The 15,213-nt window shown below is 41.2% G+C and overlaps 3 protein-coding genes across 6 annotated transcripts in view; all 3 read right to left on the bottom strand.

Annotated features, from left to right (window-relative positions):
- The window catches only part of llgl2 (LLGL scribble cell polarity complex component 2), a 30,985-nt gene extending 22,973 nt beyond the window's left edge, over positions 1 to 8,012 (bottom strand). For all 4 annotated transcript variants that reach the window (XM_020639979.3, XM_020639971.3, XM_065949212.1 and 1 more), the window contains exon 1: positions 7,707 to 8,012. The gene's annotated coding sequence lies outside the window, so the exon portion shown is untranslated. The remainder of the gene's footprint in view (positions 1 to 7,706) is intronic.
- A 1,719-nt stretch (positions 8,013 to 9,731) lies between these two features.
- galk1 (galactokinase 1) overlaps positions 9,732 to 15,213 on the bottom strand; it is a 14,237-nt gene continuing 8,755 nt past the window's right edge. Inside the window, exon 8 of the mRNA XM_020639953.3 lies at positions 9,732 to 11,497. Within this exon, the coding sequence (XP_020495609.2) occupies positions 11,423 to 11,497 (75 nt within the window). The 3' untranslated portion in view covers positions 9,732 to 11,422. The remainder of the gene's footprint in view (positions 11,498 to 15,213) is intronic.
- On the bottom strand, positions 14,655 to 14,998 carry LOC114920535 (BTB/POZ domain-containing protein KCTD21; the record flags this gene model as incomplete). The annotated part of the gene is given in 1 exon segment (XM_065949960.1): positions 14,655 to 14,998. A coding segment is annotated over 1 exon segment (344 nt), but the record flags the coding sequence as incomplete, so codon positions are not given.

Genomic DNA, 15,213 nt, shown 5'->3' with positions numbered 1-15,213 from the left:
TCTGATTGTTGTACATTTGCAAGATGCTTCAAACTTTAACTGACTGATAACTGTATTCCAACAAACATGATCCTGTCTGAAAAACTCATCAGTGTTTCCCCCTAGGTTTACAGCGTTGGGGGGGTGGGGACAAACCGACATGATGACACAAACACTTGAAGGAATCTTGGTGTTCATGTGTTACTTTTAATGACAGCTGTCCTTTTCTATAGGAAAGGTATCCTTAAATGACTTCTTCCCCTGATTTCCGATTTTATACACTATCCTATCTCTACAATAAAAGGCACAAAAAGCCCAAAAATAAATCTTTAAAAAAAAAAAAACCTATACACCTACCCAATATAAATGGTAGGGGAAACACTGCTCATACTTTACATGAAAGATGTCAAATGACTTTCTAGCTGGAGCAGAGTGTTTTTTGAAAAGACAATGCCTCAACTTATTTAAGATTTAAACAAAAAAACAACAGAAATCATGAAAGATTAACGACGAGTAAATATTATTAAATGAATCTTGTGGTACAATATGAATTGTACATTGTATCCCACACATACTCTGGCAGGCTGCCCAGGTATATTTCAGACCTTTTTTTTTGTTTATCCATATAGTCACCCCACGTCATGGGAGGGAAAGAGAGAAAATACCTCCAACCTTATACCTACCTCCTGTAAATGCCCCAATTGAGGTGCTACATCGCATTGTAAAACTCTAAGTTCTTATGCTCTCCTTTTAATATTTTACAGCAGCTGCAGGTGAACTAAATATAGTTTAACGAAAAGTTACTCAATATATTCCTACATCTCTACTTCAACACTTGACAAACACAGGCAGATGGGTGTTCATTTACATTGTGAAAACATAGACAAAGTTGTTATTTTAACAGGGAAGTACCTGTTAGTTTCCGGCTCATCAGGAGAACAATGGCAGGTCAGAAGGGAACATCACAGAAACCAGTTTGAGAGGAGCGCTGCTGTGAAACTGTGTCATGTCCCACTTTTACCATCACATATGGATTTATTTTTAACAGGAATCTGACTTGGCAGAGGAGCAAAGAACATGTGTGGAAAGACAAAAATGTAGATGACGTAAAGCAAACGCTGCGTCTACGGTCATATTGTTTGATCTACGGTGAGCTCATCCCTTCCTAAGATAAGGTTACATGTAGTGTTTACTTATGTCAGCAAATTAAACTGGATTATTGACTGTTCTCACAGAGTCACATTCAGCAACATTGTGCCTTACATGTGTCGTCTCTGCTGTCCAATGAATGTGTTCACTCTCAGTTCGCAAGATGCCATTTGTTATCTTTGGTCCGTTCAGTGAGGTCATCAAATTCCCAGCATATCAGCTGAGCCATCTAAGTTGAGAAGGGAGTCAATGGAGTGAAGAAAGAGCACAAACATGCCTGAACTCGACAAATAACAAGCTCAGGAGAAGTGGCTGGACTAGCAGAGCTGCTCCACGGACCACGTCTCTCAGCGACATAGCTAGCATAGCGCTTCAGAGTAAGAATGAACAGCCAGGAAATGCCTGGCATCCAAAACATTCTACTTGTGCAATCAGCAGCTATGCCAGAACTTGCTGCGAGACAGGGGGGAAAAAAAAGAAAAAAAAAAGGTGCGTAGAAAATAAGCCCCTCGTATATCCGATCAACTCATAAAGTGCAAGTTAAGAAGTCTTAGTCATATTAATGGTGTCAAATATGCGGCAATAAAAGACAGCACATTTACATAGGTGGAGAAGAACCTGTTTGACAGCTGCATTGGACTGTGAGAACTGGTTTACACACACATGGTCCAATCAAAAAACACTTCTGTTTCTCTCTCTCTGTCCCTCACTTTTTGAGTGAGTCTCTTTCATGTCTATTTAATGAGCTTAATTAGCATGAAAAGAAAGTGGTTATAGCCCCAAGCCAAACTACCATCTCCATAATGCTATATAATAAGCTTGAAAGAACATAAAAATGACATGATTTTTAAAACAACACGACCGATAACCACACCACATTCACCCCAAAGCTGTCATCGCATCAGAAACCCTGCAAATCAGCTCCTGCCATATTGACTTTTTCCCCCCATTGTAGCACACCAACAGAGACGGTCGTTGTGAGTTGGCTCTTAACAACTGGAAATACTCTCCTTGGTTTATGAGAGAGGTGGCACCTTGGTAGACACCAACCACACTCATCCACTGTGAGGTGTTGATATCAATGCTAGGGCTGTCATTTTCAATAAGGCGACTTCAAACGAAGCACCACACACAGTATTTTTGTTAAGCCTTGCCTGCCAGCCACCGCCCACAAACAATTTTTCATAAATTGTGCTCACTTATGGCAGTTTCATAACAGCTGCCTTACTTTTTAACAAGTAGGTTATTCTGAATTTGAATTTCCGTTCAACCGACTAGGAAATAAGTAGCTTGGAACATCCCTATTTAAAACATACTTAAAATTTGAGGTTAAGGGCACTGCCAGAGAAAACAACAACATCCTCAGTGGACACAGGATCTAAAGCAGCAAAACTCTGCGCAATGTGAAAAGTTAATCAACATGCTCGCTATGACTGATCAGGTCACTTTCACGTTCAAAAAGAATTGGTTCACTCAATCACTGAACAAACTTTTTGAAAGGAGGGCTTGCTAAGTTGTTCAATATCAAGTTCAGGGACATGGACATTTGGGTTCTCATATGCAGCCCCTCCAGGTAATGGTCGGATATGTCAAGGAGCGATGTGCATGAAATGGGCTTAACTTTCCAGTCTTATTAAATGACTATATTTTGGAGGAACAGGGCATATTAACAATGTAAGTTACATTATCCAGAATGCGAGCGAACATCTGTCGTTGTCCAGCGGTGAAGTTGACAGCCTTGAGTCACGTTTTCAAAACAGTACATGTGTTTTGAAAACGGCCCAGCTGTGACAGAAACTCTGTGGGGACCTGAATGCTTTTCCTCTCTCTCTCAGCGTGCGGCCTGACACCTCTCTGTGAGTTTGAGTTCAACATCCCTGCGCTATTCTTGGCTGTGGCGATGGCAGTGACTCCTCACAAGTGAGCATAAGACGTGTGCTGCAGGTTTATGGTGTGGTTTGAGACAGGTCTGTGCAGTGAGTGAGGAAGGAGGGGGCGTGCGCACAGCGTGACATTTCGACCTAATATTCACAACAAAGAATGCATCTTGAACGACTGAGCAGGAGGAGATAAAAAAGGACGAGTCTGTCACAGCCGAAGCAGCAAACAATTTTGGAAGATGCTTCCTTCCACAAACAAAACAGAAACAAGATCTTGTCAGTTTTTGGGTGTGTCTGGCAGGATAGAATATCCCCCACCAACTCACTCGGTCTTTCCTGTAATCAAAACCAGAGAAGAAGGGGGGGGGGGGGTTAAGCAGCACAACGTTTACACCATAAGCTCGTATTGTTTTTGACAGAGCCTAATTCATACAGAGAATAAAAAGGGGTTAGCCATATCCTTTTCTTATAGGAAAAAGCAAAAAGCAATTTAAGTAGTCAATATAATCAGAGCAGCAAAAAGGGTCAAATTCATTGCACTGACGAGACACACCATCATCACATAATCCATCATCTGTTTCAAGCTACCCTTAAACCCGGAGAACCAAACTTGCTTTTAACCATGCCAATCTAATCCATACGCCTGACGGCTACCACACACATCCCTGTTTGTGTTTGCCATGTCAGCTGTGCAGATCCTATAAAATAATCATGTGACACTGACACAAGATGCAGTATGCACATGAATATGAACAGTTAATGCAGACAGTATAGAACCAGAGGGGCTGTGACAGGGACAACAATGGCAGAATGTTTTGAAGGCAAGCTGATAAACCAAGTCGACAATCATCCACATCTTGTAAAATGCGTCATTGTCACTGCACAGCCACAAACATGCATGTCATACCATCGGTCTAATCTGTTACAATGGTTTTGAAATATGGCCAGGACAGTTTGCAGGAGATTGTGTCGTTTCAAAATATGTGGTATTGAAAAGTATCAAAGTACGGAAAGTTTTTACAACTTTAACTTGATAGGGTTAAGGATTGGGCCGCACAATGAATTGCAATAGAATAGAAATCGCGATAAGTATGTGCACATTTTATCTGTCCAGGAAGAATGGTTTCAACAACATGCTGATGCAGTCAGATAAAGCCAGTGCTAACTATCAGCTACCCGCGGATGAATTGGTGCCAATTTAGTGGTTTAAAAAAAAAGCTTCAGGAGGGACATGTTGCAAATGTTTAAACATCCTAATTAGACTTAATCTTATCTTTCCACCTGACTTTACAAATGCTGGACTGTCACAACAGTTGCTCGTAGCCTCTGATAACGCTGCAGACTGGTTCACACCAGAGTCGATATTCACTGTGTCATATGAGGATTCTTAAAAGGATGAGAAACTGAGAACGGGCAAATGTTGCAGGAGGACAGGACTTATGATGAGGCGAGTCAGAGCATTGGTGTTTAGGACCAGAAAGTGTCCCAGTTCGTTGGTGACTTGTCGAAATGAGCCCTCGTTTGCTTGTAGTGAAAAGTAGAGCTGATCACAGAATGTAAAACTTTGATGTCAATACCACAGCTAGAATACAAGGTGAAGCTACCAGTGACCTTTCTGAAAATAAAGATTCATCCATAAATTCCCAAGTTACTTTGTTAATACACGTAATTTCACGATGAACTATGCCCTAGTAAACGCTGTAATGCCTGATGAGCATGAGGACATTTTATAAGATCGCTCCTTCCTATGTCATCCCATAAGAAAACCACAGGAAGAAAAAGGCTTCTTTTCCTGCCCAATAATGTCTTGCACATTGGAAGAGGTGGAACAGGAATGGAGTTAACAGTTAACATGCTAAACACAGCGTGACAGTCTGAGCCGAGCGCTCTGTTTGAAGTTTACAGGCGAGGTTTGCCTCTTGGACATCACCTCAACTGGCACAAGGTGAAATAAATGACTTGTCCTGTTCAAAGTTCAAAAAAGGAGGGCGGGGGGTGGTGGGGCTTTGAAGTCTCACTGGGAAAAGTACCGCCTATATTTTCAAATTGATAAAACTGAGTCAGCCAAAAAAGCAAATCCTGCCTTTGTTTAAGGCATATCAGAAACTCAGGAGGTGCATGTTCCTCTTTGGCTTGCCCTACATTTGGGAGGGGCCGTTTGTTTTGCCTCCATAATAGTTTCAGGTGGACTTTGCCATGCAGGTGGAATAGCACTACGTGCACGGAGAGAACAAAGGCTTTTTGTTTGGCTAGTGCTGCAGGTGGAGGTAGAAGGACGTGGCCTTTGTGTCCTTCAGCTTTCTCCTGTCCAAATTGTGTGACTTAAGGCTGCTTTTGGTTACAAGGCAGAAACCTATGCAACCTTTGTCAGTCAGCTAATCAAAGTATGGTTTAAGAGGCAGAAGACACATTTATAATTATGATCTAATGACTTTATGAAAGACACAAACAGTCAAAAAGGGTTGTTGTCACAATCTCTGATTTTTAAGCTTTGATATGATTCTAGTAAAAATCAAACAATATCAATACCACACAAACGGCAATGGAGCTCCTAGACACCCGATAGTGTAATACCTTGTTTTTAAATGAAGAATTGCAGGTAAACTCTTGTCTTCTTTCAGTACCGAAACAGGATTTAATCCTCTCCTACACACAGGTCTGTCTTATTAAATAGACATAAATACTATCAATCATTAAGATCACAAAGATTGTTGCTTTTCAACATGGTATTCAAAAGAAGGTAGTATCAAAAATCTTGACACCTTAAAGTTAAACAGCAGAGTTACACTTTAGTCAAAGGGAAGTATTGTGAGTAAGGGTATTTATGTGTTGGTTAAAAACGTGTTGACATTGTGTTGGTGACTGTGGCGGAAACAAGATAAACCGGTGAAACGATTCTTCCTCATACACCTCAAACGCTCCAGTTACTCATGCCAAAACCAGACCGTTGACTCAAAGGACTTACTAACATACCTGCTGGGTAGACACACCTTACTCCAGCTATACATTTCTGTCATTATGCAACATGGCACACAACTACAACTCACCTGGCTGAGCAGCAGACCTCACGCTTACTACCAGTGCTTACTTTTGGTTTCTGTGGGGGGGGGGGGGGGTTCGGCTCAGGTCTTGCTTTATCAAATGCTTTAAACTGGAATAATGACGCTCATGATGATGTGTATTATTTCAGTCTGGACCTATAGACGACTGCAGGTTTTTAGTTAACAAAATAGCCAGTGTTTAGCAAAGCTGATTTAAAGTTTCAAAATATATCCGTGCCAAATTCTACACAAATATTGTTTTGTTTTTTGTTTTTACAGCAAACTCACTCATGTCAAAGAACATGACTGGCAAGTTTTTACAAGTCATTCAGGTATTTCAGGGTTTTCAGTTGGAAATGAATTCACCATTCAAACCATTAAAGAACAATACAAACTGAAGCAACATGAACTCAGAGTGTTATTGACCGCCCACATGTTAAATTAGCTTTAGGGTTTGCCCATTGCATGGCTTCCCGAACGCAAGAGACGGGACCCCAACAGTCCCTGGAGGTGGTGAAGGCATCACAGCCACACTAACGCCTTTAAGGGCAAAGGAATACAACAACCGAAAAAACAGGGCCCGACCGATGAGAGATTTTTGGGGCCGATTCTGATATGAGGGAGAAAAACATTCTGACACTCGGCCGATAGCTTTCTTGGATCTACCTACAATCTTTAGAGGTCGAATGATACAGACATTCAAACACATTTCTTTAAGTTAGAAAATTAAGACAAGATTTTTTTTTTTTTTTTCTTACACAAAACTGTATTTTTGACAGAATAACACGAGTACACTGAAACACTCATTTTCATTTAGAAATTAATAATTATAAATAAAAACTATATAAAAACAAATAATGAATTTAAATTGAATAAACCTTGTGACAGCAGCACATGTTGGAGATTTAATAAGTCACTTCATACGCCAATATCAGCCAGTATTATCGAGCCAGCCTATTAACCGGTCGGGCTCTAAAAACCCATAAATGTTTTTTATATAGTGACTTATATTAAGAAGCTGTTGCCAAAGTACTTTCCATGTAGACTTTAGCCCTGAGTGGACACACAAGCTTATTAAGTAGACACACAGGTGTGTACACCTTGATGTGTAAAGAGCAGCACACACCCTCATTGTTGCTGTCATGTGCAAACTTACTTTTAAAATATATATATATTTTTAAAAATTTAACTAGTTTTTTGTGCATACTTTTCTCATAATGGGTAAAATATATAATTTAAAACAATTTTACATTTGTAGTAATTGTTTAGTAAGACGTGTCGCGACCCTCCTCTTGGGGATCCTGACTGTCCCAGAGGACCACCTGTAAGATTAGTTTGGTTATTTACACAAAATAGATGTGTTTTACTTGTTTTGCTTTGTTTTCAGAGTAGTGAAAACAAGTTGCTGTGTGAGACTTTGTGTGAGCTCAAGAGTGAAGATCAGGCAGCTAGCAGGTCAGCACTTAGAAGAATGATGTCTGCCTAAACAAGCAACTTTAAGCTAGCTTGAGGTGTAGCCTGTGTTCAGGTGTGGGGAGGAAAACAGGTGGCTGTGATGAGCGGGGTTAGTTCCTTTTGTTAGCCAGCTTCCTCAGAGCCTCAGAAACACCTTAAGGGAGCAGCTCTCTATAAACATTAAAACACCTCACAAGCCCACCTGATTCAAAAACGGCCGTTCCTCCGCAGACGTCCACCGTTAAACGTTACAGCCGCTGGAGAAGATTTCACCTCCGGTTAGTGAGCGGTGTTTTACTTTGTGAGGAGCCCTCTCCTCGTTCAACAGGGAATCTGCGACCAGTCCCAAAAAGAGTACTCCCAAGATTCAATTAATACGGTAAAGCCGAGGAAATATCACGTCTAAACACCGGTTAAAAACTAAAATCTGCCCCTTGTTTCTCCACCGCTGCTGCGGTAGCTTCGGTGTTTCCTGCTAGGCTAAACTTCACTGCCGCTGCTAACTCCTCCCTTATGATGCATTCAATTGCACCTTGTAAACCTCATTTACCGCAGCAAGTTCCGCCCAACTTCCGCGTTAGCTCGCAAAGCTTTGATGCTGCATTCATGCGCTGCTCGGTTATTCCATGTTTCTGAGTTTGGGAAGACGTTCTTCCGACTTCAGTGTGTTCACGTGTTTCACTTCGGAAAGTCTGAATGTTGTGACAAAAGCACAAAAAAAAGCTTTGATGCTATGAAGAAGATCAGTGAAATGTTTCTGTTAAATATGATATTTGAGGGGGGGAAAAAAGTTGATGTGCAATACGTGAATTAATAAAAAGTATGTGAACATTACCAAAACATATTTTGCCCCCAATGTGATGAAGATTCTGTAGTCAAGTCGGGAAGTCTTTTCCTATGTGTCCGAGTTGTTGTTCCGACTTGAGCAGGTGTTCATGTGCATTTTACAACTGGGAAATTAGTTTTTCCGATGTTTCCGACATCACATGAATGCAGCATTAGAATCAGAATCAGCTTTATTGACCTGGTATGCTTGCGCACACACACACACACACACACACACACACACACACCACACCACACACACACACACACACACACACACACACACACACACACACACACACACACACACACACACACACACACACACACACACACACACACACCACACCACGCACGCACGCACACACACACACACATAATTGTACTTCGGTGAACTGGCCTCTCTATGTACAAAGGTATAACATGAAATATCAACAATAAACACAAAATTAGCAAAGACTAATATGTACAAGACTAAATGAGATAATAGTGCAGTGGAGAGTAGTGCTTTGCAATTGGAAAAAGGACCATATGTGTGACTTTTAAAAAGAAAAAGAAAATCTATTCCTCCAGTTTTTTTTTGCTTTTATGCTTTAAATAAAATGTTTGTAATTTATTTTGGTCATTTTGAATTTTAAAATGAGCCCTGTACATGTCAGTTTGTATCATGCCACTTATTTGCATTCGTAAAAACATACTTATAGAAGCATTTTAAACATACTAAAAGGTAATGGGATTACTCTACTATTCTTATCCCGGTCTGCTATGGGTCAATGATAACCCATAACATTGATTTTGGTGTAGTATGTTGTTGTTGTTTTTTGAGGGCATTAACAGATTTAAAAATGCATGCACGCAAATTACAGGCTCCCTGTTACAGGGGGTGTGCGTGCATAGTTAATGAGTGTGCACCACTATAATGCCATGGGGAATAGTATTCAGAAACAACTTGATTGACCTTCATTTCAACTGAGAGGAACAAATGGTTTCAATGGAAGTCAACCTGCCAAATTTTGGGGTATCAACTGTTAGTTTTTTTTATCACTGCCCTCTGGAAGGGCTCGGGTGTACTCAGGCTTTCTCGCTCCATGTCCTATTGTTTACGATGAGAAGGCAGACTCAGAGGGCAGAACAAACACCTAGCTGTGGGAGTGTCACCCACCTGGGGGAGGGGTTACTGCCCTTTGTGATGTCATGAAGGGAAAATCTCCAAACGGCCTGTTTGAGCACACATTTTCTGAAAAGTGGAGCAGGCAGAAAGGATGGACTTTTTTTTTAAAACTGTTGCTAATTCAGACTCTTCTGTGTGACATGTCCTTTCAGTCAAAGGGATAGTCTATCAAAACTTTAAAAGATGACGGCCTTTGCAGAGCATTTCATTCCTGGCAGAAGAAACAACAAATAAATGTCTTTATTTTATTTTTTGATATCTGACAGAAAAGATAGGAAAGGAAAAGTACAATTTAACATCTTGTTTATACCTGAACAACTAAAGTATTAAATCTTCATTAGTTGATTACAAACAGTAGCAGGTTAATCATTTTTAAGTGTTAGTAAGACTTTCAGTATAAGACTTGTAGAATAACCTTTAAAAGAGAAGTGCAGAATGGCACTTCACCTTGCAGAACACGGGAGTTGCTCGTCTACCGCTGCCTGGATCAGCATGTTGTCCAGTCGTGATTGTTTGTCTAACAAATAGTGTGTTGGATTCAAATTAAACATTTAAAACATTAAATATAGACTTATACTAAATTAATATCGCTCAATCATCACTTATGGGCCTCCGTACATGTGTGGTGTCTGCAGAGACTCTGTCTGTATTTTGATGTTTTGGTTTGTTTTGGTTGACTCGGGAGGTCTCCGGGGGTGAGCTGGTGTGTTTCCCTCAGCCAATGACAGCAAACAGGTGAGTTTAGGATGGGATACAAATCAACGATTGGACACAATTCAAACGGGCGAATATGACTGACTTGGACGTAGCGGCAAAGAAGAGAAATATAATCAAGTTGAGGCGAAAGGCCAAGTGGATAAAACTCGTTCCAAAACGAGGGTGAACCTTGTGTTGGCTTTTACCTGCGAATGTGAAGTTGGTCTTCTTTCTCTTGGACAGGCAGGTGACAGACACCTGTTGTTGTCAAAGCCACACTTAATGAACCCAAGAAGTACCCGAAACCAGAGTGCTCCGAGACTGAGACAAGACCAAGACATTTAGGGATCCAGACCAAGTCAAGACCAAGACCAAGGCAGGGCGAGATCGAGTCAAGTCCAACATCAAAATTATCATCTTGTGTGCAGGGGGCGTGTCACTCACTCAAACCGTAACACCGGGAAAGTTGTGGCAGTAACCGGGAGATAATCTAATTATGAATCAATTGGAGTTACTTGTTTCTTTTAGAAAGAGGTGTTTTCCTTCAAATCACTGTAATGACGTGGAAAAATAGCCAATCAGTGGTGGTCATGACTGGTCTTGATTTGAAATCGGGAGTCTGCCCAGTCTGAGACCGAGACAAGACCGAGTAAAAATGCTTTAGATTCTGAGAGGAGAACAACCTTCAAAAAGTGGTCATGAGACTGATCTTGAGACCAAGACTGATTTCTAGTACTACACCACTGGCGTGCGGGAGCTTGCTGTGTAGGTACAAGCAGTAAACATATGTCCTGCAGTGAGTGTGCGCTTATGGGGGGTGATGAGCCCAGGAGGAGGGGCCCAGTTTGACTGTTGTTTACAAGCTGCAACGAAAAATACTACTGACTTGATCCTTTCCTTAACATTGTCAGACACCTTGAATGTCATATAAAAGGTTTCACATTTTCCCAACATGATATATTTAATGGAAGTCAAATGGATATTACATACATTTGTTTCCACTATTCCCCGATTCCCCGAGTGCAAGTACATCATCATTTTACAAGCAGAGAAAGGCACATTTCACAGTGGAGGCATTTTTTTCACATTGAAAAAAATGCTTTTCAATCAGCTTCCATCTGCATAACATCATTTGATTTTAGTAGTGAAGAACAAATTTTGATACAAAAGCCTTTCAAAAGGAGTGGACCTGTTGTGGTTAAAGAGCGGAGATGTGAAGACAAAGATCAGGACAGACTGAGAACTCGAGCTCCCTCTGAAGGAGTCGTCACATAGAACGTCGGGGTTCCTCGGTATCGCTCCTGTTGAGGACAAAATGAGCAAAGATACAAAAACTGTGAGTAAACCAATACAAAAATGACATCTATAATGATGTAATAAAACCCCAAAACATGAGGTAAGCACTGTAGCTGTGTAAGAGCAAATTTTGCATTCGATGATCTGAAAATCTGACTCTGGGCCTTTCAGAAGCACCCAGCGCATCCTTAAAAGTCGTTGAAAAGGAAGTTCAAAGAGGGAGCAAGAGGAAACTAGACACCTTTCCTCTTTGTGCAGAGACACTTATTTTCCTCCTCCAAACTTCCTTTACTACAGCTTCCTCTCAACTAAAATTACACACTCGGTCTATAACTCATCACCCTGAAAGTCAGTCAAAGGGGAAACGGATGCAGCCCTCCCACGAGGAAATATGGTCAGTTCCATTAATCATGAGGCACCAAAAAAATTTAAATGTGTGGGTGAAGATTTTATTTAGTTTGTGGAAAGATACGAGAACAGAAAACTTGAATCACAAGTGAAGTCAGTTGTCATAATTCCTATAATCCAGCAGAGTCGGTTGGGTAAACATACCTTCACATGTCTTTGATAAATCAAAGTCTACATTTGCAAATGTTACAGCATATAGTAGCTACAAAGACTATGAAAGCAGCCTTAATATTTACAGCTACACCGCCTAAAAATCAAACCACACATCAGCGAAAATGTCCTGCAGAGTTTTAGAGCCCGAGCAAACCTTTAACATTTTGATTTTTGAATTTGATTTTGAAATACTTTTTTTTTAATCCCTGAGGGAAATTCTGCTTTACACTCTGTTATTGAGAGACATGCTTCTCACACACATAGGCCCAAATCACACACATGCAAAAACAGGACCTGTGGACATGCATTAGTGGAGAGATGTCAGAGTGGGGCTGCTACACACTGCTATGAAGGGAGCGCACCAGAGCAGTTGGGGGGTTGGTGCCTTGCGCAGGGGCACCTCGGCAGTACCCTGGCACCTCTCCAGCTACCAGACCAGCTACCAGACTAACTACCCTAATCTGGTCCGCACTGGGACTTGAACTGGCGAATCCGGTTCCCAACCCAAGAACCTACAGACTGAGCTGCTGCTGCTGCACCAAAATTTGGGGCACCTATATTTCGTTTGCTCTGGTCAGAATCATGGATCAATTTGTTAAATTGCTGCATAACTACCAAAGAGACTTTCTCATTTCTAAATGGACAGACAGCCACAGGGATATTTCACGTTGGTCAAGGCTTTCTCACCACAGGAACTGTTTTTGGTCAGATTTGGTTGCTTGTGTGTGTGTGTGTGTGTGTGTGTGTGTGTGTGTGTGTGTGTGTGTGTGTGTGTGTGTGTGTGTGTGTGTGTGTGTGTGTGTGTGTGTGTGTGTGTGTGTGTGTGTGTGTGTGTGTGTGTGTGTGTGTGTGTGTGTGTCCCTTGTCTTATTAAAAAGAACTCCAAATAGAATTTAATTTCCTGGAGAACTGACATCGTTTGTTTCTTAATTGAAGTTTTTATATAGAATGTCTGTTTCTAAGCAGGACTACCACTGCTAGACAGCTCTTTTTGTTGCATTCCTATCTCTAGATTCAGCCGAGAACATTTCTACAACAAACATACTGTATATATGGAATACAACATGAAGCAAGTTATGTTTTTAGATCACACGTCTGGAAAAAAAAGAAAAGATTAACCTGATTGTTAGGCATTAAATGTCCCCAGAATGTCACCATTTGCACACAATAACTTTGTATTGAAGACGGCAAATCAATTAAAAGTTGGTCAGTTCTATAACAGGAGAAAATATAAACCTGCTGAATACAAAATGTTTCAAGTGTTAAATCTAAACTCGTGTTAATAATCTCTTATTTACATAACACAAGATGTTAAAAGATTAAAGTTAATAACTGACGTATGGATAATTCTGTGACGACAGAGAAAAAATCCAGAGTTCATTAATTTCACTTTCACACAAAACTCCAGAAAATGTCTGAGTACTGGGGTACTGACTTTAGCCAGGATTTATCCTGCCAACCTCAAGTAAAAGTTCAACCTGAAGTCAAGGGTGAATTTATGTGTGTACGCGCTCAGAATTATTCAGGAAAATTCACCAGAAATCAGCGGGCAAGGATGATGATTCGACTTTTCTGTTGCAAGTAAGTTCTTCTCGCTCATTCATTGATGCTGTGGATATATAAGTACATGCAGCATTGATGTAAAAGTAAAACCATTTATCATTACGTCGTACTCTAATGCTTCATCCATCATTTCTCTGGATTGTGGCTCATCTCTGTGTAGTCCCTTTATATGTCATTAGGGTTGTTGCAGACTTTTTGAAATCAAATTTAAGACCCTTTAAAGACCCAACCTAAGATATGAAAACCATTTTTGCAACGTAAGGTTGACGCTTTTTTGGGATTTCATGTGGGACCTAACAGCTTTGATTGGCCCAAGTTAAATTTGTTTTTACATAACTTGTAAGTCTCCTCATAATTGTTGTTTGATGACCTGTTCCTGTACTTATTTTTTACCTTGAAGCTACATTTAGCGTTGTAGTCAAGACCACACTAACCGAGACAAAGACATACCCGAGACCAGAGTGCTCAGAGACCAAGACGAGACCAAGACATTTAGGGATTGAGACCGAGACAAGACCAAGACCAAGACCAAGACCATAAATATCAATGAAAAATCATCATCTTGTGTGCAGGGGGCGTGTCACTCACTTAGACCGCAATACCGGAGAAGGTTGCGGCCGTAACCGGGAAATAAAAATCAAACTATGAATTAATTAAAGTTATTCGTTCTTTTAAAGAGAAGCGTTTCGTTCTTATCACAGTAATGACCTGGAAAATAGCCTATCAGTGGTGGTCTTGGCCGGTCTTTATTTAAAATCCAGAGTCCACCCAGTCCGAGACAAGACCAAGTACAAAATGCTTTCGATAGCAAGACGAGTCCGAGACCATTAAAAAGTGGTCTTAAGACCAAGACCGATTTCGAGTACTACAACACTAGCTACAGAGACTAACATCTCGTAGAGTTTAGCACTTGACCAGGCGGAGTGAAGGTGCAGTGAAGAACTTCTGCTGGATCAGGGAGTCACCAGGTCAATCTTGAATCCTTCAGCCAGAGACACCTTCAGCAGCTCCTCCACAAACCCCTGCATGTCTGGGATTTCAACACGGGCTCGCAGTGCCTGTTGATGATGTCATCTGACTGGTTGACCTCGGCGGGGTTGGAGACAGTAAGCCCTCGGTAGCGCTGCTTGTCATAACTGGTTCCTGGGGGAGGTCTTCAGGCCTTGGCACCCACTCCAGCTTCAGCCTGTTCTGCCTCGGGTTGCATGGATGGGGGCTTGTGAGTCCCTGGGGATGTTCTGTAGGAGAAGTGCTCACATAGCAGAGCCAGGAAAGCTGTCCAAGTGCAAAAGAGAGTCTTACTGTGAAGGCTCGCACCGAGCATGTGCGCAGCTCATAGTTTTCTGGTCCATGACGCAAGTTAAAGTGGAGAACTCGGACCTGCAAGGAGAAGGCAGAACATGCTGACTACACACTCTCAACAGTGTACACAAACAGAGAACCTGTCTTTCTGTGTCTCTGCAAAGAGAGGCTCCTGTTCTTATGGACAGTTTTAAACAGTAAACATTAAATCAAAAGGTCGAGTGGAAAGCCAGTTTTCACTCAACAACCCGAATCAAAGGTTGATAAAAGGTAAAATATTCTTAAAGGCAAAAAA

This window comes from Labrus bergylta, chromosome 21 (assembly GCF_963930695.1).
Source record: "Labrus bergylta chromosome 21, fLabBer1.1, whole genome shotgun sequence".
Lineage (NCBI taxonomy): Eukaryota > Metazoa > Chordata > Actinopteri > Labriformes > Labridae > Labrus > Labrus bergylta.
Note: the sequence above shows the minus strand (reverse complement) of the source record. Positions and strands in the feature narration are given on the sequence as shown.